The sequence below is a fragment of the Ictalurus furcatus genome, chromosome 15 (genome assembly GCF_023375685.1).
Source record: "Ictalurus furcatus strain D&B chromosome 15, Billie_1.0, whole genome shotgun sequence".
Classification (NCBI taxonomy): domain Eukaryota; kingdom Metazoa; phylum Chordata; class Actinopteri; order Siluriformes; family Ictaluridae; genus Ictalurus; species Ictalurus furcatus.
The window spans coordinates 726,898-750,132 of NC_071269.1; the positions used below are offsets into that span (position 1 = coordinate 726,898).

At 36.9% G+C, this 23,235-nt stretch overlaps 1 protein-coding gene across 1 annotated transcript; it reads left to right on the top strand.

Moving 5' to 3' along the window:
* Positions 1 to 3,294: 3,294 nt before the first annotated feature.
* LOC128619592 (solute carrier family 26 member 9) lies at positions 3,295 to 22,101 on the top strand. The gene is made up of 20 exons (XM_053643860.1): positions 3,295 to 3,591; positions 4,247 to 4,385; positions 4,506 to 4,645; positions 5,386 to 5,496; positions 5,935 to 6,110; positions 6,801 to 6,965; positions 7,140 to 7,292; positions 7,431 to 7,513; positions 7,602 to 7,749; positions 7,999 to 8,112; positions 15,823 to 15,900; positions 16,048 to 16,143; positions 16,353 to 16,459; positions 16,550 to 16,619; positions 16,732 to 16,824; positions 17,016 to 17,171; positions 17,402 to 17,647; positions 20,265 to 20,319; positions 21,511 to 21,641; positions 21,883 to 22,101. Exons 2-20 carry the CDS (start codon positions 4,261 to 4,263, stop codon positions 21,997 to 21,999), a joined length of 2,364 nt encoding a protein of 787 aa, XP_053499835.1. The 5' UTR covers positions 3,295 to 3,591; positions 4,247 to 4,260; the 3' UTR covers positions 22,000 to 22,101.
* Positions 22,102 to 23,235: the final 1,134 nt, after the last annotated feature.

Genomic DNA, 23,235 nt, shown 5'->3' on the forward strand with positions numbered 1-23,235 from the left:
TATAGATTGTCACATCCCAATGTCTCCCTTCCTTTATATATTATGGTGACATATCCATGATCAATTTAAACAACAAAAACAGTCAATTACTCCTAGTGGCTCTAACTATTGCCAAGAAAACTATCCTCATGAACTGGAAATCAAGGTACATCATACATATTGCATCTTGGAAAAACTTACTAATAGATTACATCTCCATGGAAAACCTATCCACTTCCATTCAAAACAATATTCTAGAATTACACCCCTCTTGGTCATCTCTCATTACCTTCCAACATCCAGGGGGGGGGGGGGGGGAGGGGGGTTAGGAAGAGGTAACAACACTAATTCATATTAAACCTAGTTAAATACATATAAAGATTAATGAATTAGTTTTTTGGTTTTTCCCCCCTCGCTTTCCCTGCTTTGGGACCCCAGTTGGTATCCCAGTCCCTGTCTGGTGTGGTTTGGATTCAAAGTTTATAATGAAATTTAAAAAAATGCTAATTGCGTTTGATTAATTTTGCCTATTGTAATGAAACTGGTCTTATTCCATTCCTTGGGTCATGCTGAGAACAAAGATACCAATTTTGAACATTTTGAATTCCTCCTAGACCGTTTTCATGAAATTCGAAAGAGATCATCTTCACACGATACTGGAAAAAAAAATTATCAAAAGCTTTTTGATAGACCAAACTGTTCACGAACAGCACGCAAACAAATCCCATGTTGAGCATGCCAAAATGGACATGAGGCTTTATCTCTGTGGTGCATTCACGTATTCAGACCAAACTTAGTAGCTGTCATTTGCATTATAACTTGAGGATACCTGCCATGTTTTTGGAACAGCTCCACCTTGTGGTCAAATTATAATGCAATTTCAAGAAATGCTAATATATTTTGATTACGGTTGCCTATTGTAATGACACTGGACATGAGAGATTCTGTGAGTCATGCCTAGAACAATGATACCAATTATGCCATGGTCAATCGAACTTGCTGTCTGCAGTTTTGAATTTCGTTGAAAACCTTCTTTTTCAAACCCCTTCTAGAGCGTTGGCCCGATTTTCACCAAATCCAATTCAGATCATCTTCAGACCATGTCGGCAAAAGTTATGAATTTTGTGTTCAAATACTTAACTGTTATCATTTAACACATCAACAACTTTGATGTGCATTTTTGTATTTAGTTACTTCTGTTTCTGAATAAATAAGCATTATGTCATCAAATCACAAGTCTGTTTTGATTTGATGCTCAAAAGCTGTACTAAATGACGAAAACTTAAAATCACAGACATGACACTTGTAAATAAAATAATTTTATATATGCAATTATTAGATCCTTAAAATAAAAAAAAACAATCATTGTTGGAATTATACGAATGAATGACAATAACTTGCTAATAGTCTGTCACTGTTGTTCACATGGAATTCATTCAATATTCATTTAAAAAAAAAAAAACATATGTTGAGCTGAGGCTTGAAACCTGGTCACTGGCATAGTAAGCCTGCATAGTTACTTCCCAAAAGTTACCGCTGCACTATCCTAGTACACATACAATACCAGCTTAATTTAAATACTATAGTTATTGTACCTGTACTACGAGACTCGATCACGCTCACTTTATATTTTACATAATCTTGTAATTAGAAAATTGTTTAAATTAGGTCTATCATAAGTCTTGATTAGAAACATAATATTTTTATGTGAACTATTCGACCACACATTCCATTTTTATTGTACTGTGTTCAGCTACGGTATGTTGTTCCATGTGCCATCTGGTGGTTATTGTGTGAAGCATAACAAATTCATTTAAATTCTTAGAGCCTCGCACGTGACGAATCGCATGATACCACGTTAAAAAATGTGCATTCTTAAAGGCCACATCTGTACACAAATATATATACATACAAGAGTTATCAGAATAGACTTCTCAAGTTGGCTGTTGATATTTATGTTTGTTTGTTTTGATTATTTTTTATTTGTCAAATATAAATAATGTCACAGTCTTTGTTTGCATAAATAAATAAAAAAAAAGAACATTATTTGATCTAGAGGAGTCTTCAATGTTTTTTTTTTTTTTGTGAATTGAATTTTCATTTGTGTAACATGGTACAATTACATATATTAACATTTAGCATCTCGAAGCACCCCTCTGAAATTATTGGAATGGCAAGGCCAATTCTTTTGCTTTTGCTGTACTCTGAAGACATTTGGGTTGAACTGTTATCTGCTACCAAAGGAGTCATGTTCTAAGATGTTGAACACATCTAGTTGTAAATATCTGGAAATTAAAATTAAAATAAAAGTGAACTTCTCATATATGTTTCATATTGATATTTTAATCTCAAACCAGAATGTGTATAACAACACCAAAATAATTGTCCTTACAGTTCCAATACTTTTGGAGGGGACTGACTTTATTAAGGTTCTCCAAATATACATACTTTTCCAGACATTAAACTTTGCTGTCTTCTCATAGAAGGTTTTTCATTTTAGGTGAGTGGTATTTTATCATTGTTACTACAAGATTATATGCATGTATATGTTTGGCATCATTTTCCTTCCAGCAGCACAATAATCCCAAATATACCTCAAATTCCACCAAGGCTTGGTTACAGAAGAAGTCCTGGAAGATTCTACAGGGCCATCACAGTCACCTGACTTGAACCCCATAGAAAATCTCTGGTGGGATTTGAAGAAGGCTGTTGCAGCACGCAAACCCAAGAATATTACTGAACTGGAGGCTATTGCTCTTGAGGAACGGGAGAAGATTCCTCAGGAACGCTGCCAGAAGATATGCATCTCGTTTGCAGCAGTTCATAACAGCAAAAAGGTGTACTCCAAGTACTAAACATGCTTGCTATGAAGGGTTAGGATAATTTTTAAACTAGATAAATCATTATAAGTTGCATTTTCAGTTGAATTTTGGAAACCACTTGAAGCATTCGTTGTGTTGAACTATTTCAATTGCTTTTGTTTGGTTTGTTCATTGCAAACAGCTGAAAGTCTCAATTTTGACAATAAATCTGATTTTCAATGGGGGTCGAATAATTTTGATTGCAACTGTATATGTGGAAAATATGGTTATACAGTATTTAGTTCTCCAAATGTCACTAAATGTTTTTATTTATTGTGTATTGGTACACTTTTAAATATCAACTGTTGGTTGCCTATTTTACCTCCACAATGAATTTGTTTACATCTGTTTTTGCCATATGATTTTTAAATTGAATTTAGTTTTTGAAAATCAAAAAGGCTTTAAAAATGTGAAATATATTAAATGTTCCAGTGAAAATGTCTGGGTTTACAAAGACAAGATCACCAGACCACTTCATTTAAATAAATTATAATTATTCTATTGGTCTTAAAGATTTGTTTATTCATGAACAATAAATAAATTGCTCCTATTCTTTAAGTTAATAAAGAAAAAGACAAGGCTGCATTAGGTGACTTTGCCAACAAGGATAACAAGCAAGACCATTTTAAGCTCCACCCTTCATACAACTTTACCAGTAAGATATCAGAATCAGGGCAATAATGATCTCGAAACCATTCCTAGCTTACAACACCTAAGGCATATTATCAGAAACGGAACATCAGCGAAACAGGTAATGACCTTTTATTTCTTTTTTTTCTGTCACTTGATGCCTTTGGCATGATAACTGATAATGTAAAACATTTTTTAATAATTTGTTTCATTAGCATTTTTTTCAGAAGTTTCATACACAGTTGCCTTATTCTTAAAACTTTAACCATAAACATTTACATTTCATTACATATTCAATTCAATTAAATTCAATTAAATTTTACTTGTATAGTGCTTTTAACAATGGACATTGTCAAAAAGCAGCTTTACAGTATATGTATATATATATGGACATATATAATATATTGTCATATATATTTGGACCTGTTGTTCTGCCAAATGATTGATGCTGGTTTACTTAATCTTTAAATGTTTTTTATACATTATTTAAAAAATTACAGCTGTATACATGAAACTATGTGTTTCCAATCACACTGGTCAAACAAATGCTCTCAAGGTCAGATAAGGACCTCTAAAAGCTGCACAAAAGAAGGTTTATCAGCAGGCACACACACACACACAAACTATATTTACATCTAGATAATGAGTCTTAAGACATCAAATGTCTCACTAGATTCACTGAATATGAATCAACAAGCATGTTCATTTGATGTGCTTGATGTCACTATATTAATATTATTATGTCTCGTATATATTGAATGATTCTTGGTTTTAAGTTCTAGCTAGCACGATGCATCAAGTTCGTCCTCGCTATGCAATAGACCGACCAGCCTACTCTCAACCAGAATTTGATGAGGAGTTTAACAGGAAGAGGAGAAACTATCCTTTGGGGAACAAAGTAAGGAAAGTGTTCAGGTATGTGATCACAGCAGAGTGACTTGTGGAGATTACATTTGGCTCTCTTATTATCAGTAGTTGCAATATGCTCAATTAACTGCAATTTTATACATTTTAATGTGTACGTAAATGTTGCAGATGCTCCAGCGGGCGACTGAAAGGTCTTCTCTTCAGACATCTGCCAGTGCTCAGCTGGCTTCCCAAATACAACTTCAGACAGAACCTTGTGTGTGATATCATCAGTGGAATCAGCGCAGGCACGATTCAGGTTCCACAGGGTCTGTGTTATTTACATATCTTAGGAATGTTTTAAATTTATTTGCCATATGTAGCTGGCATTATACAAAATTTACACATTCAGATAAGATAACATTGGAAGATGAGAGTAGAAAATTGCTAAAGAATATGAAAATATTGCTTTTCCCCGTATAGTTTATACACTATATGTCCAAAAGTATGTGGACACCTGACCATCACATCCCTATGTGAATTTTGATCACCCCATTTCAGATTTAGTCCCCTCTTTGCTGTTAGAATATTCTCCAATCATCCTAGAAGGCTTTCTGCTAGATTTGTGAGCATGGTTGTAGGGATTTATCCATCCAGCCACAAGAGCATTAGTGAGGCTAGGCACTAATGTTGGGCGAGGAGGCCTGGGGTGTAGTCAGCATTCCAGTTCATCCCAAAGGTGTTCATCAGGGTTGAGGGTTGGTTTGAGAGCTATTGTGCAGACCATTCAAGTTTGCCCACTTCAATCTTGGCAAATCATGTCTTTATGGACCTCGCTTTGTGCACAGGAGCATTGTCTTGCTGGAACAAGTTTGGGCCTTTCGGATTCAGTGAAGGGAAATTTTAATGCTACAGCATACAAAGACACGCTATACAATTATGTGCTTCCAACTTTGTGGCAACAGTTTGGGAAGGCCCACATGTGGGTGTGATGGGCAGGTTTCCACAAACCTTTGGCCATATAGTGTATAATTGATTATTTTTATTCTGTCCTGTCCTCTTTATTTAGGCATGGCCTTTGCTCTTTTGGCTAACTTACCTCCAGTCAATGGACTTTATTCATCCTTCTTTCCTCTTATTCCATACTTCTTCATGGGCACAGCCCACCAGATGGTGCCAGGTAAGTTTTTTATTTTGTGTTATGAGGTTCCAGCATGTTGGTCAAAATTACTTAGACCTTAGAACTGGAAAATGCATTTTTATTTGGTGCTATTATTTTTGTTTTATATATATATATATATATATATATATATATATATATATATATATATATATATATATATATATATATATATAACACCAGTTTTGTTGTAAGTGGATGTAGGAGTAACTGAAGAGTAGGGAGGAGATGGGGTCCTGGTGGACAGGGATACCAGAAGGTGCTGGAATATTTATCAGCATACATGTGATAATTTTTTCCTTTAACAGAGAATGTGTGTTGTTTACAATGCATGTCAACCACATATGCCAATGCTGCAGCACCCTCAGCTACCCTACTTCCTGCGTACTTGGTATCATTGTGTGCCAATGAATATGTTGTTATCCTTTTTTCACACAGGTACTTTTGCTGTGTTGAGTATCATGGTGGGTATAGTGTGTCTGCAGCTGGCACCTGAATCAGATTACAGCTATTTTAACACCACTCTCAATGCCACTGTAGTATATGAGCAGAAGATGAATGAGGCCCGGCTGGCCATATCAGGCACTTTGGCTTGTCTGACTGCCATCATACAGGTGATTGACCAGCAATGTAGCTAGTGTTCCTCGCTGTATTGAACAACCTGTATTCTATAATTTATGTAAGTTCCTTAAGAAATGTACATAAGAAACCTGACAGAGTGTGCTATTATTGGAAATTAACCAATAATGGGGTGATTTGATGGTGTTGCCATCCCAAAGTTGTTAATTTTCCTATAACAGCATTTCCCAAAGTCTCCTGTTCCTATTATTTATATCGCAGCAATTTTATTTATCAAAAACGTTTTAAAAAAATCAATTTATAGTAACATGTTGTGGAACGTTCATGAAACCAGTTAGCTCCTGTTACATCACTTACACTATAACAGCTATAAACAGTCGTTCCCTTGCCAGGCTCTCTTTTCTTCTCTCTCTTGAAGTTAATAAGATAACAAAAAAATGGGAAGTACTAAGTCTCTGTTTTGTGAAAACTATATGGTGGCTGAAAACTATTGTCTGTTACAAAGAGTTATAAACAAAAGAATAAAGCATTAAAATGAGTGCATTAATATAAATTTGTGATTTGCTATTCAGCCGGCTATTTGTCAGAACTGTTGTTATATAAAATTAATTAACATCTCACCAATCAAATTTTAGAATTCAACAGTGTTGTGGTATTTTTTTGACAATCAGGCAACAGGAATAATTAAAAATAATATCTTGTACTTTTCTTTGGTGGATTAACAGATTGGTCTAGGCATGATGCAGTTTGGATTTGTGGCCATATACCTCTCTGAGTCATTTGTTAGGGGGTTTATGACAGCTGCAGGGCTGCAGATCCTCGTATCTGTGCTTAAGTATATTTTTGGAATCCCAGTACAACCATACAGTGGTCCTCTGGCTATAATTTATGTAAGTATCATTCAAGATTACAATGACAAATATTAATGCCTAATCAATTCATTAATCTTAATGCAGTCTCCTCTCTCTTTTTTCAAGCCCATAAAAATGAGCATTTGTATTTTTCAGATTTTCTGAATGTTTCTTCTTTCGGTATGTTTTTCATAGTGTTTTTCTGTATTTCAGACCCTCATAGACATATGCAAAGGCCTGCCCAGAACCAACATAGCTTCTATGGTGTTCGCCCTTGCCAGCTGTGTGATGCTGATCGTAGTAAAAGAACTGAGCACTCGCTACCATCATAAAATCCCTTACCCTATTCCCATAGAGATAATTGTTGTAAGTGAATAGAGAAATAGCAATAGGATAATGTTGTTGTAATTATATTTTAGAGGAAAAAACAGTAGACCAAGTAATGATGAAGTATATGGTGTTTTTGTTCTATTAGCAATACTGACATGCTTTGCTATTTCTCAGGTGGTTGTGGCTACTGCCATCTCCGGGCCATTGCATCTGCCTGAAAAGTACCACATGGACATAGTAGGAGAAATCCCTTTGGGGCAAGTGATATATCAACTGGCTTGCAGCTTTATTTTTCCTATTGTAAAACTTTACTTGTGTGTGCTAAGTCACAGTGTCTTCTTTTAGGTTTCCTGCCCCGATCCTGCCTAGAGTGTTCGAGTGGGGGGAAATGTTAAGTACAGCTTTCTCACTGGCCATTGTCGGATATGTCATCAATTTGGCCATGGGCCGGACACTGGCCACCAAACACGGTTACGATGTGGATCCCAATCAGGTACACTTGTGAAGAAAATTTTGCCCGAAATATGACTGCAAACTGTTAAGGTTTTCATAGATAACTGCTTTCAGTGTGTAGTATTAATGAGTCAAAACAACCAAACTCATACAGTAATCTTGAATACATTTCACTGCTGATGCCAATTAGTCCAGTTACCTTAACTTACTATTGCTACACATATAAGACAAATCATTCTGCTTTTGTTAAATCAGTTGATAACAGTTTGTTATATTTCCTGCTTCATAGGAAATGCTAGCTTTGGGCTTCAGTAATCTCCTGGGTGGTTTCTTTAAGATTCATGTGATCTGCTGTGCTCTGTCTGTCACACTAGCTGTAGATAGTGCAGGAGGTTCCTCACAGGTAAGTGACATTTTGGTGGCTCGTCTATAGTTGACAATTCTTAAAGCCAAACTGACATTGTAAGGCATCCAATTATTCAGTCATACACAGTGCTCTCCACTAATATTGGTACAGTTGGTAAATATAAGCAAAGAAGGCTGTGAAAAATTGTCTTTAAACAGTTAAAAATTGTTTAACCTTTTGATCTTTTTAAAAAAATATATATTCACAAAAATTCTCTGCTCTCAAGGATACCAAACAATTTCAAACACAACACAGGTTTATCAAAAAAAAACTTTGTTAAATATATTGTGTGGCACAATTATTGACACCCTTTTAGTCAATACTTCGTGCTACCTCTCTTTGCCAAGATAACAGCTCTGAGTCTTCTCCTATAGGGTTGTCACAGTACCAAAATTTCAGTAGTCGGTACCAATACCAGTAAAATTCCATGGTACTCTGAACGATATTTGGGTACCAAATCAAAACACAAAAATATCCTAATTGAACAACACACTATTTTATTAATAAAGTTAAATATCAATATAAAATGTATTTTAAAAAACAATGCCATTCTGTATATTTCAAGTATTTTAAAAGTGTTTCAAGCTTTTTTCCACAAGTAATTAAAAGTATAAAAATAAATAACAAACAAAATAATTACAAGCATGCAAAACACAAAAATATGCTATAAGTGAACAACACACTCTTCTTATTTATAAAGTTAAATATTAAAATAAATGAAAACAAAACAATGGCATTTATATTTCAAGTATTTCTGAAAAATACTTTATGTTTTGGCCTTAGTTTTTTTTCCCCCTTCAAATAAATAATAACTAAATAAATTGCAAGCAAAAATTAAAAACTATGTAAACAAGTTTCTGAAACGAAACACTTGCCACTCATTTGGCAGCTTTACACATGGACATTTAAATTGAAGTGCTGAAACTCACCCTTATAGCAGCATATCATATTTTTCAGCATTTCACCTGGCTATACGCTGCACCTGTCATTCACACAATTGGTTGCAATAGGCTCGAGCTTTTCACAAAGGAAAGGGCAACGATACTTCCCTTCAATGCATACTCTCATTGGCTATTGAAGGCTATGGCCAAGACATGGAAGCTTATATTGGTTCAAATGAGGTGTCAATCAAAAGGTCAGAGAGCAGCGGACATTTTGATGTCAAGACGTCGGCAATGTTTACAAGGGAACCGAAGTTATAAATGAGAATATGTAAAAGATTAGGCACATCTGCCTATAATTTGAAATGAGGCAGCACCAGTCTATGGGTATTTATTGATGTAATAATGTGTTTTGGACTAAATATTTTTACTTGATCGGATCGTTTGGACCTTTGCCAATGTAACACGACCGTTTTTGTCAAGATGTTATCGATCAGTGGACTACTATGAGGCTTCATAAGGGAGTTGCATTAGTTTTGTTTGTATGTTGGTGGTCCGACAGAGACGTTTATTGTAGCTGCTGTAGTAATTGTATCTTTCAATGTATCAATCAAATCACAAGAATCTTAGCTTTCCAAAGATATATCGTATGAGTACCTATGTACACACAGGAGCTGTGTACATAGCAGCCGGTGGGCCGTGGAACTTTTTAAAATATTACATAATTAATAGGTTTGATGTGTTTTCTCCTTTCGTAAAAAAACTTCGATTATACCGTTTGCAAATCAGTTTTTGGTTATGATGTTCCCTTGTGATCTGCCTCAAATCCAAAATATTTCCATACTTGCCTCTTTGCACCTTTCTTGTCCAAGAGCTTTTGTGGATTTGGAGTCGCAGCACCACCAGTCTCCATATCTGACGACTCACTACCTGTCAGACCGCGCATCAAACCCCTAGCCAGTTCAGGTATTTCATGTGTTTCAGCTCAAGCACACCTGGTGCAACTAATGAAACACTTGATTAGTTGCATCGGGTGTGCTTGAGACAACACCTGTTTTATGCTGTGGTGAGGGATTCTATTCAGAGGGTTGAATAATTTTAAGACTGGAGAAGTTGCACTTTCGGCTGAATTTGGGGAAACCACTTGAAGCATTTGTTGTGTTGAACTATTTTAATTGCTTTTATTCGACTTGTTCACTGCAAACAGCTGAAAGTCTAAATTTTGACAATAAACCTGATTTGCAATGGAGGTAGAATAATTTTGATTGCAACTGTATATTCCTTAGTCTTACCCATTTTGATGAATGACTAAGGGAATTTGGCCTATGTGTTATCTAATATTTATGCCCCTTTGAAACAGGAATGCATGATTGAAAAATTTCCTGTTCTTAGTCACCCAGGTGTACTAAAAAATGTAAAATATTAATAGGGAATATACTTAATACTTAATATATTTAACAAAGATTTTTTTTTTTGATAAACCTGTGTTGTGTTTGCAAATGTTTGATATCCATGAGAGCAGAGTATTTTTGTGATTTTAACAAAAGATCAAAAGGTTAAACAACAAAGACAATTTTCACAGTCTTGTTTGCTAATATTTACCAAGTGTGCCAATATTAGTGGAGGGCACTGTAACACCTAGACTCTGTAACTACTATTACATAATCTGTTCTGAAGCCCTATTTTAAAAAGTACAGTTTTTACATCTTAGATTTCTTCCCCCTTAATTTAACTTTTGTGAATGTGTAATAATAAAAGAAAAACATTATTATTAAGGGGCTAAGCATGAAAGGTGTGTAGGCCTCCTATTGTTTTTCTACGGATTCTACTTATTATTATTATTCTGGCTAGGGTGTCTATGGCAGCCCATAGAACTGTGTTTGTTTTTCTACTGATTCTGCTTATTATTATTCTGGCTAGGTTGTTTATGGTAGCCTATAGAACTGTGTGGTAGAAAGTTGGGAAATTTGACACACAGCTACAAATACACCTAATCTGGGCCCAAGCTCCCAAACTCTAGCACCACCAACAGGTCAAATTTTGGCCAAATTTTAAAGGATGTTTATGCCCATAAACTTTGAACCATGTGACCAAAATTTCAATGCCAGGTGTCCCTAGATTCCTTGAATCATGTTGAGTTCAATGGACCCTATGATGTCAATTTCCACCAAATTAGATTTTAGGCCATCTTGGATTTTGTTAAAAACTGTTTTTTCTCTACTCCTTCTACAAATTTTGTACATAACATAACATCTTCAGTCCAATCCGCACAAAAGTTATTGAATGGAATATTGAGTTCCGAAACTTGTAACAAGCCAACAAATCTGGCAATTAAGTCGCCAATCAGGTAGTGCTGTGTCTCATCCACATTGTCATGAAGCTTGCACATGTCTTCAGGACTATTACCTGAGGCTATGCAACAAATTTCATGACAGTGCCACCTAGCTATCAAAAGTTACAATGATGTAGAAAATGCTTGAATCAAATCTGTGTTTTTGCTACTCCTTCTACAAATTACACCCAAAAATTATAAAATCATGGATCATATCACCTGTCTGCCCAAATTTCTTCAGATGGATTTTTGATATTGAAAACCGTTCTTCCAGAGTGTGCCTGCAAAGGCAAAATACAGGTTCCTAAGTCATATCTCTGTAATGCATTTACATATCAGCACCAACCTTGTTATGTATATTCAGGACCATGCCCTGAATGTACCCACAAAGTTTCACTCCATTGCCACCTAGTAGCTTTTATGTTTTTCTTTATATCATTTGAAGAACTTCTGATAAATGCACAGTTCTACTTTCCTATGATTCCCTGGAATAGGCCGAAGTGAATCCACAATCAGGTGTATGTCCTGTTGGCCATTTTGAAATTCATTGAAAGCTACTACTTCTTTGTTTAATTGTTACCAAACCTTGCTCATATCAACTTCAGATAAAGCCACACAAAAGATAATGAATGGAATGACATTCTTCTTCTTCTTTTTGTGTCGAGGTTCCACTTCATAGTGGAACCATTAGCCGTTCAGCAGTATGGTACTGAATGTTGCCCAGGGTGCGCCAGGGGAGGCTCCTTCCATGCACACACATTCACACACTACTTATCTGAAGGGGTTTGATGGAGCTTGCTGAGAGGCCCAGGAGTAGGGCGTTGCTGTAATCCAGATTTGAGATAACAATAGCCTGGACTAGTAGCTGTGTAGCCTGTTCAGTGAGATAGGGTCTGATTTTCTTGATGTTGTACATAATGAACCTACAGGACCATGCAGTTGTTGAAATGTGGTCTGTAAAGGTCAAGTGGTCATCGAAAGTCACCCCAAGGTTTCTGGCTGTCCTGGTTGGTTTGAGTGTGGTTGAGCCAAGCTGTGTGGTGAGGTTGGGTTGATTGAGGTGCAGGCAGAGATGACGAGAAGCTCCATTTTTGCCAAGTTGAACTTAAGGTGGTGTTCCCTCATCCAGTCTGAGATGTCAGACAGGCAGGCAGAGATGTGTGCTGAGATGGATGGATCTTCAGGCTGGAAGCACAAATAGAGCTGGGTGTCATTAGCATAGCAGTTATATGATTAGCCATGAGATTCGATCACAGGCCCCAGAGATGTAGTATAAATGAAAAGAGCAGAGGACCCAGAACTGACCGCTGGGGAACCCCTGTTGTGAGTTGCTGAGTTTCATATACCCCTCCCCTCCATGACACCTTGAAGGATCTGCCTGAGAGATAGAATTCCACACATCACTGAGCTGTTCCAGTGATGCCTAGATTGGAGAGAGTTGACAGGAGGATCTGATGATTCACAGTGTCAAAGGCAGCAGAGAGGTTGAGTAGGATAAGAACAGATGATCTTGAGGTTGATCTTGCTAGACATAAGACTTCATTGACGGAAAGCAGAGCAGTCAACGTGGAGTGACTGCTTTTGAAGCCAGTCTACTTGGTGTCCAGGAGGTTGATCTGTGTGAGGATAGTGGAGAGTTGATTAAAAACAGCTATTCAAGGTTTTTGGAAAGGGAGGAGAACACAGGTCTGTAGTTGTCAACAGTAGCAGGGTTAAGTGTTGGCCAAGCAGTGGGGTAACCCGGGCCTGCTTAAATGAGGTAGAGAATGTGCCGTTGGAGAGGGATGTGTTAAAGATGTGAGTGAGTGCAGGTAGGATCATGGGAGACATGGACTGAAGAAGATGAGAAGGGATAGGGTCTACAGGGCAGATTGTAGGATGGCTAGACAGGAGGAGTTTTGAGACATCAGTTATCAGAGCCATATCACCCTGCAGCTCTTGCCTTGTTCTTCACTGACGCTAAGCAAAGTTGAGCCTGGTCAGTACCTGGATGGGAGACTTCCTGGGGAAAACTAAGGCTGCGGCTGGAAGTGGTATTAGGGAGGCCAGCAGGGGTGCTCACAATGTAGTCTGTGTGGGTCCTTATACCCCACTATAGTGACTGTAAAAACAACACCATCATTTGGATGAGACATTAAACCAAGGTCCTGACTCTCTGTGGTCATTAAAAATCCCCCACAGGCCCTTATCAATCATGGCCCCCTATCGCTGAATTGGCTACATCACTCTCCTCTCCTCTCCACCAATAGCTGGTGTGTGGTGGGCCTTCTGGTGCACTATGGCTGCCTTTGCATCATCCAGGTGGATGCTACACACTGGTGGTGGTTGAGGAGATTTCCCCCTTGTACAATGTAAACTGCTTTGAGTGCCTAGTAAAGTGCTATATAAATCTAAGGATTTATTTCTTTATAAGGATCAATCTCTGACAGAGAGGAGAAGGAGGACTGTTGAGAGTTACATGGAGGAGGAGCCTGTCTCTGGGTGTCTGGGATGGAGAACTGGTTCCTGATTGATGTAAACTTATTGGAAAAGAAAGTGGTGAAGTCATCTGCATTGAGAGACGTAGGGGAAGGGTGAGGAGGGGGACAGAGAACAGAAGAAAAGGTTGTGAAGAGAGTATGGGTGTTGGGAGAGCTGCTAATCTTCTCTTGGTAGTATGTGGCTTTAGCGGTAGAGATACTGTTGCATAAATAGGAGAGAAGTGTTTGGTAATTGGCTAGTTCAGTTGGATCATTTGATTTACGCCATTTCCTTTCGGCTGCCCTTAGCTTGGTCCGGTTGCTATGAAGAGCTTCAGAGAGCCAAGGTCTAGAGGGTGACTTGCAAGCTGGCCTGTAGCTTTGGGACAGATACTGTCAAGAGATGTTGGAGGGAAACACAGCATGTCTGTTGCGGTGTGTAAGTCCAGTGAGGAGTGGTGGCTATCAGAGGGAAGTGAGGTTGTGACAATGGAGGAGATAGCCCATTTAAATATGGTGTGGCAGCAGTATGATGAAAGCACACTATATTATGAATAGAGGCTAGTCATTCAAGGATTATTATTTTTATATTTATGATTTAATTTAACTATTTATTTATTTATTTATTTATTTACATTTTGTAGTGTTACAATTTGGGTTTAAAATGGATGAAATTTTGATTTTTTTTTCCATTTTATTGACACAATATATGTAACAATTTGAAGGTGCCAATATCCAGTATTTTTATTGTAGCACAAAAGCTTATTTAAAAAAATAAAATATATTTGTTGGTTGCATAAGTATTTATCCCACGAGTCAGTATTTGGTTGAACCGCATGTGGGTGCCATTACAGGTACATCATTGGATGTCTGTATGGGCTTTGTACATCTGGATGCTACAGTTTTTGCTCATGTTTCTTTGATTGATTTGCTCAAATGCATCAGGTTTGATGGAGACTCTTCGTCAACTGTAATTTTCAGGTCTCAAAATTGTCAGGTGTAGTAAAGTCATGGCTTTCAGCTGGTCAATAATACATTGAGATAATACATTTTAGCCATTCAACTGTAGTGTTGGTAGTTTCTTAAGGGTGGTCCAAATGGTTAGCATTTGGGGCAATGAATCTGACAGTGACACCACCAAACAGGATGTAAAGTTGTATCTCAGTAATGACTTTGCACACAGACACAAATCTTGGTAGGCATTCTCAGGACCAGGCGATCTCTTGTTTTCTAAGAGTTATGCTTGTTTTTGTAAACAAATACATGAATAGTGCAGCCCAGTGGGCAAATTGAATGACATAGCATCAGATAGTAGTACACCATTCTCAAACCTTCTAATCAAGTTTCGTGATGATAGCTCAATGTTAACCTTGTCAAATGTCATAAATCTGATTGGCTGATGACGGCCATGTTTTAGGTTGTTTACAATCAATCCAAGTGGGGTGGAACTGGTTTACTCAAACAGCTTTACTTCATGAATGCCTGCATGGAATTACACAAAACTTGAAATGCATCTATGACAAAAGATTCATCATGAGGTGATCTGCAAAGTTTACAACATAAACGTTGAAAAGGGGCAGAGTTAAGTTGAAATTTTGATTTCTCAGAAACTGAAAGTCTGAAATCACCACTGAATTACTTTTCAAAAATGGCTGCTATTAGCCAATCAGCTTGCAGCAGGCACTTCACACAACTAGCATTGAGCCATTGCCACAAAACTTCATTAGTATATTCATGTATGGTCTCTTCATTGTTCTATTTACATTGGCAAGGACTGGCCACTGGGGGTGATGTTTGCTAAGACTGCTTGCATTATGGGCAATTCTATATTTTATTTATGTTTCTCTTACACACTAAAATTAAGTAAAATGAAAAAGAAATCTAAGATGTAAAAACAGCATTTTTTAAGCAGGACTGAAAAGAACATTGTTGTTGTTGTTGTTGTTGTTGTTAGTATTATTATTATTATTGGTAGTAGTAGTAGTAGTAGTAGTAGTAGTACTATTCCAACTAATGTCATGTTGTTGATTCTCAGTTTGCCAGTCTGTGTGTTATGGTAGTTGTCATGGTCACCATGCTGGCTCTGGGAGCTTTTCTCAAACCACTCCCTAAGGTAAGAAAGATCAGACCACAATATGTTAATGTCTACTTTTATATAAAATACTCTAATTTGCCAATTTTTTTCTCTCATTACATTAGTTCTAAGAAATAATTGTGTTTTTGTCTGTTGTTTTGTCTGTATTAATCTTTTTGTCTGTAGTCCGTGTTAGGAGCTCTCATAGCTGTTAATCTGAAGAACACACTTCTGCAGATCTCTGATCCATACTATCTCTGGAAGAAGAGCAAACTAGACTGTGTGGGTTATGCTATATTTAACATATCTCAAATCCAATAGGGACCATGAGTAACACCAGAACATACAGTGTATGATTTTAGTGATAATTTTATAGTAGCTTTCCACTATGAATATAGAGATTTTAAAATGATTGCAATCAGAGTATAATTTTCTTTTTGAGCTGCATCCAACTGTGGGCAGTCACACACTTATTTAAATTTTCTCTACAGTGTGTATGGGTTGTCTCTTTCCTGGCAACCTTCTTCCTGAGTCTGCCTTATGGTGTTGCAATTGGGGTGAGCTTCTCCATTCTGGTAGTCATTTTCCAGACTCAATTGTAAGTGAACATTGAATGGAATGACTTTACTACACACACATAGTATGCTTTGCATATATATGATGTTTTTGGTGACTGTGTTACCTCTAGTCGTAATGGCTCGGAAGTGGGTCAGGTCTTGGATACAGACTTGTACAAGAACCCTAAAGTCTACAATAAGGTAAAGTCTCAGAGGTTGCTATTCAGTATTTGCTCGTTCTTAAACACGCTTCAATGTTAGTGAAATAATGGTATAATTATGGTGAAAATGTATGTCTTTTATTTTTATTCAGGTGAAATCCATTGAAGGTGTGAAAATAGTGAGTTACTGCTCACCTCTTTACTTTGCCAATGCAGAGATATTTCGCCGAAAGGTTATCAAAAAAGTATGTTGATCACAGTGAATTAATCACAATGAATGTGTGGATTGTATCTCTACAAATCTTATTTCTCATATCATCAGTTAAATGAAGTGTATTCCAATTACTGAAAGTCCATATACTGTATTACCTTAGTTTTGCTCAGCATGCAAAGGTAGCCAATATCTTTTCTGTCTTCATTTGTTGGTCTATGGCAGACTGGGCTGGATCCAGGCAAGGTGCTTCTGGCCAAGAAGAAGTTTCTGAAAAAACAGCAGGAGAAAGAAAAACAAAAAATAAAAGACCAACAGAGTCAGGAGAAGGCAGCTGCGAGAAAGAGGAAAGTGAGCTCACTAGTTACCATGAAGACGCAGGTGCAGAATCTTTTTTTCATTTGCTAACACTTATGGAGGAAAATTTCACCTAGAGCATTTTTAAATGTAGATGTTCAAAGTGATATATGCAGACATCAAGTTGTAGTGTAGTTTTAAATTGCTTAATGCTGCATATGCTCAAATTGTTCAATCTTAAAAATCCTAGATTGTAATAGCTCACTTGACATTTTAGGTAAAGTGTCATTATGTGCTGCCCATTCCACTTTCAGACTATTTCACAAATTGATCTGCAGAGTGACTTTTACACCATTGGTGTAGGCAGCGAAAACATGCCCACGAGTTACATCAATCCATACTGTGATATCATGAATCCCAGTGACCAGCTTCCAGAGCCTGAGCCTACCACATCCCCTCCTGTTATGATGGAGATGCAGCCTGTCCCCTTTCATACACTTATCTTGGACCTGGGAGGAGTCTGTTTCATCGACCTGATGGGCATTAAAGTTCTTACTAAGGTCAATAAGCAAGGAATAAAGCACAAAAGGATGTACTGTTATAGGAAGATAATTAATGGCGAGGTTGACCCAAAGTTAATTATTTTTCAATAATAGCACACCTAAAAGTATTTCATTCTTCTTACAGCACAACAACTTGCCAATGCTAGCATGTTTTATTTATTAAAGAATAGCACATTTGATCATTTTATAAAACTATGTTTTATAAGTTTATAGATGTTCTGTTTTGTGGATTGCCAACAAGTTAGTTCTTTTTAATCATGGACATTATAGAAGCTATAAACAGTCATTCCATCACCAAACTTTCTATTTCTCTCTCTTGAAGTTAATAAGACAAAAACACAGTTTCTCATGTTAGAGAGAAACCACAAAGTCCTTTGACCTCAGGACTTTCTAATGTGACATTAATCAGCACCTTCTGACCAATAACAATCAAGACCTCCACAGTGCTGTGGGCTAGCTTTAAATGACACAACATTAGGTAATGCTACTAAGGTGATAAAACAGCATCAGTATAGTGCCACATTTTATAGATATAGTGTTATATGGATATACAGTGGTGCTTGAAGGTTTGTGAACCCTTTAGCATATTCTACATTTCTGCATAAATTTGACCTAAAACATCATCAGATATTCACACAAGTCCTAAAAGTAGACAATGAGAACCCAATTAAACAAATGAGACAAAAATATTATACTTGGTCACATACATATCTGTAAGTGGCAAAAGTATGTGATCCTTTTCTTCCAGTATCTGGTGTGACCCCTTTGTGCAGCAATTGCTGCAACTACACGTTTCTGGTAATTGTTGATCAGTTGAACATTGGCTTGGAGCAGTGCAGCTAGCACAGAACAGCTTCAACTCTGGGATGTTGGTGGGTTTCCTAACATGAACTGCTTGCTTCAGGTCTTTCCACAACATTTCTATTGAATTAAGGTCAGGACTTTGACTTGTCATCCTAAAACATTAATTTTACTTTTCTTTAATCATTCTTTGGTAGAACAACTTGTGCTTAAGGTTGCTGTCTTGCTCCATGACTCACTTTCTCTTGAGTTCATGGACAGAGCAGTGTTATTTTTGGAGAGCAGTGACTTTCTCCTTGCAATCCTGCCATACACACCATTGTTGTTCAGTATTCTCCTGATGATGGACTCATGAACATTCACATTAGCCAATGTGAGAGAGGCCTTTAGTTGCATAGAAGTTACCCTGGGTTCCTTTCTGACCTCGCAGACTATTACACATCTTGCTCTTGGAGTGATCTTTGTTCGTTGACCTCTCCTGGGGAGGGTAACAATGATCTTCCTTCAGTTTGTACAAAATGTGTCTGATTGTGGATTGATGGAGTCCAAACTCCTTTTCCAGCCTGATGAGCGTCAACAACTATTTTTCTGAGGTCCTCAAAAATCTCCTTTGTTCAAGCCATGATGCACTTTCACAAACAAGATCAGACTTTTATAGATCCTTGTTTTTTAAATAAAACAGGGTGCTCACTCACACCTGATTGTCATTTGATTAATTGAAAACACCTCACTCTAATTTCACCTTCAAATTAACTAGAGGTTCACATACTTTTGCTGCTCGAAGATATGTAATATTGGATCATTTTCCTCAATAAATAAATTTGTTTTATTTGTTTAATTGGGTTCCCTTTGTCTACTTTTAGGACTTGCGTGAAAATCTCATGATGTTTTAGGTCATATTTATGCAGAAATATAGAAAATTATTTCAAGCACCACTGTACATGGTTTCCCAAAAGTCTCTATACATAAGAGAAATTAACACTTTTTAGAAAAATGTTTTCCAAATTTTTTCATACCTAGTTTATCCATCCATCCATCTATCCATCTTCTATACCGCTTAGTCCTTTTCAGGGTCACGGGGAACCTGGAGCCTATCCCAGGAGGCATCGGGCACAAGGCGAGGTACACCCTGGACAGGGTGCCAATCCATCGCAGGGCACACTCACACACCCATTCATACACTACGGACACTTTGGACATGCCAATCAGCCTACCATGCATGTCTTTGGACTGGGGGAGGAAACCGGAGTACCTGGAGGAAACCCCCACAGCATGGGGAGAACATGCAAACTCCACACACACAGGGCCATGGTGGGAATCGAAACCCTGACCCTGGAGGTGTGAGGCGAACGTGCTAACCACTAAGCCACCGTGCGCCCCTACCTAGTTTATATTATATATAATTTTTTTCAGTTAGCCTTTAAGAATGCCTTTGACAAAGAAGAGCTTACTGAAATCATACTCATGGCTGGATCGGGAAGTTGTCGCAAGGTTGTGATGGACAACAGGAAACATGGCAAGCACATCACACACGTCACTGTTGCCAAACTGGGAGCCAAAGTTGGGATGGACGACTCAGTGTGTATTTACAAATAATTGGGAATTATGTAGAGAATATTTTGTAAATAAAGTTACATTTAGCCAAAAAAAAAAAAGTGTTAATTTCCCCTCTGTATTGAGACTTTTTGGGCTCCCTGTAGATATAGTGTTATATAGTGTCTTTTAACTTCGGCTATTAGTATAACTGTGATAACTATTTAATTCTCACTAAAATATCCTGTTTTTAATGTCATTTATGATTATTTTCTTGCAGATGAGCAACACTTATAGTGCCCTGGGGATTAGCCTATACCTAGCAAATGTGCAAGGTGAATTTATTTTTTTTATTATCCAAAATATCTGCCATGTGTAAAGTGGACAGAGACAGGAGGTCTGCAGTTTAAAGTCTTGCTTAGATTATGTACAGCTCTTGTTTCAAGTCTGTCCTAGACTTTTCTTCTTTGCTTTGGGATCTGTTGAAAGCATGCTGCGTTCATTGATGTTGATATAAAAATGCAGCTGACCTCTTGGCAATTTTTTTTTTTTTTTTTAAAAAGGACATTTTAAAGAAGTTTAAATGCTTCATTATATCCTCCTAAAAGACATTACTATTTAGAAATTACTACAAAAAAGTCACTCTATGGTGTTAGAATAAATGGATACAAACATATGGTATGCCTATTTAGTTCTAATGGAGTAAAAGTCTCTAAAAGTAGTTGTAAATTTAAAAGCTTAAAATGTCTACAAAAGTATTTTGCAATATTTACAGTGGGGTCCAAAAGTCTGAGACCATATTGAAAATCTGTGATTTTTTTTTTTTGCATAATTTTTGCATATTTTTTTCCCCAGAATTTTGAAATATTTAAAACAAAGAAAGTAAATGTTCAATATTCTACACTATTTTAGGTGCCTATTTAAATGTAAGCAACTTTGTGATATTGACCACGTTAATTCATTTTCCATGAGTCTTATCCATTCCATGAAAGCATGTGTTTAGCATGTGGAGTCCATGCCAGCTCGAGTGCACACAGTCGTCATTCATACAAAAGGGGGAAATATGAATACTAAGAAACTCTGAAATTCCTCTAAATATTTCTAAGATTCCACTTTTCACTCGAGTTGTTGCTGATAATGAAATTTGTAATGAAACATTTTGTGAAATGAAACATTTTCACTAGTGGTCTCAGACTTTTGGACCCTACTGTAAGTTGCAGTTATATGTGATAAGCTTAAACACCAGCTTCCCTTCACTTGAAACATTTTTCATTTGCATCCACTAAGATGTCTTTGTTTTTTTTTAGTTAACATAACTGCATTAAACATGAAGTTTCTAATCTTTCTAGTCTTTCTTGTGATGATGATAAGCTGCAGTATATGTTTGTGTGATATATTTAGACAAATCCACTCAGTGATTGCTTAGGTATTAGGTAAAAGTTCATGAGTACTGTATAATTAACATTGACCCATTAGCTCCCTCTTTGTGTGTGTGTGCGTGTGTGTGTGTATGCGTGTTGTTTTAGCTCAGGTATTTGAGGAGCTGGAGACTGGAGGAGTGTTTGAGGAGAGCAGTATTACTCCTAGTCACATGTTCTTGTCAGTTCATGACGCAGTCCTGTTTGCCCAGTCATTGACTCCCGGAACTATGAAAGAGGTAAATCACAAGAGCAATGGCAAGGAAGTTTGCTTTTTGCTCTGGTGATGTTTAGTATATCTTATCACAGTGAGTGACACATACTGTGCACTCTGTAGACTTGTTAAAGTTTGGTCAAACAACTGAAAGAATTTCATTCACATGTCAACCTTATTTAAGTGGTATTTAAGTATTATTGTGTATTACAAATGTTCAGTGGTGTCATTTTGCCGTTACTGTGTATACATCTGTGTTTAACAAGCAGGAAGCCAGAGAAAGGATACAACTGGCATTTGATATAGAAGAAGCGGAACAGAATCTGGAGCAGGTAAAAAACAAACAAAGCCTAATGCTAAAATGTTGGAAAGATATTTCCTGACCTTAATATTATGAGGTTGTTTCTCATGATCTGTGTGAGTGAATGAGTTTTATTGCAGTGAATGTTTGTTACTGATGATTAACAAGATGTCATTCTTATATTTTTCTCACAGGAACTTTTTTGAGAGCTCAGAAGAATATTTTGGATGTAGCTGGTTTGCCTTGCAGCTTTATCACATAATATTTTGGGTTATTCAGTAAACTGCTGTATACACAAATCACAAGTGATTAGTCTTGCAAGATCTGTTGTAGTGCCTACAGTAAAAAAAAATATTTAATAGTGTAAATGCTGTTCATATGTTCACCAGTAGAGGGAAGAAATCACTAACCTGAAAACAATATCTACAGTATACTGTATATGACTGTGCTTTCTGAAAAGATAATTTGGTAAAAAGACATATTATACATATTTTTGTATAATATACTTATATACACACAGCCTAATTATGTATACTTTTAAGACTAAACAAACAACTTTTTAGATTAAGTGCCATTTATAAGTGTCAAGGTTGTTGGTTCTAGATAAAGTGGTGTTCATATTAACATTTGAATTTGAATTTGAATTTGAAAAGGGTCATAATTTTGCTTTTGACCAACAATAAAGGGCTACTTACCCTTTCAGGAGATGGTAGTGTGCACTTGGTGTTAGTTAACACTTGGGAATAATCCATCAGGAAGTAAAAGAGAAACTAGGGAAAGCTTGTAAGCTGCTTAGTTGCACGGCTAAGACACCCAAATCTGTCAGCGTGGTGTGTTGTGTCTACATTTGGATGTAATGAAACTGTAAACTGATATTCTACAATGTTTAGATGTAAGTAATTATAATGTTATTAGACACTTTTGTTTACTGTATACTCCTGTGTATCATTCCAATTACATTTCTTGCAATAATAATAATGGCTCTGTTATGCTGTGGAAGGCATTTTGCTGTCATGATTTGTATCCACTTGTCCCCGTAGAGCACAGGTTCCCTACCCTAATCCTGGACTACCCCCTCTCTTGCATATTGTTATGTTTTCTTTGTTCCCAGTACACCCACTTTAACTCGGGCAAGGGCAGATAATTAGCCTATTAGCATAATCATGTGTTTTGGGAACAGGAGAAAAACTAAAATGTGCAGGACAGGACATCCCCAGATCTCAACACAGTTGAAAACCTAGAGTATGGGAGTTTCTGGACTGACAGCATTCAATTAGACAGCATTCACTATTATCATCATCATCATTGACATTGAGGG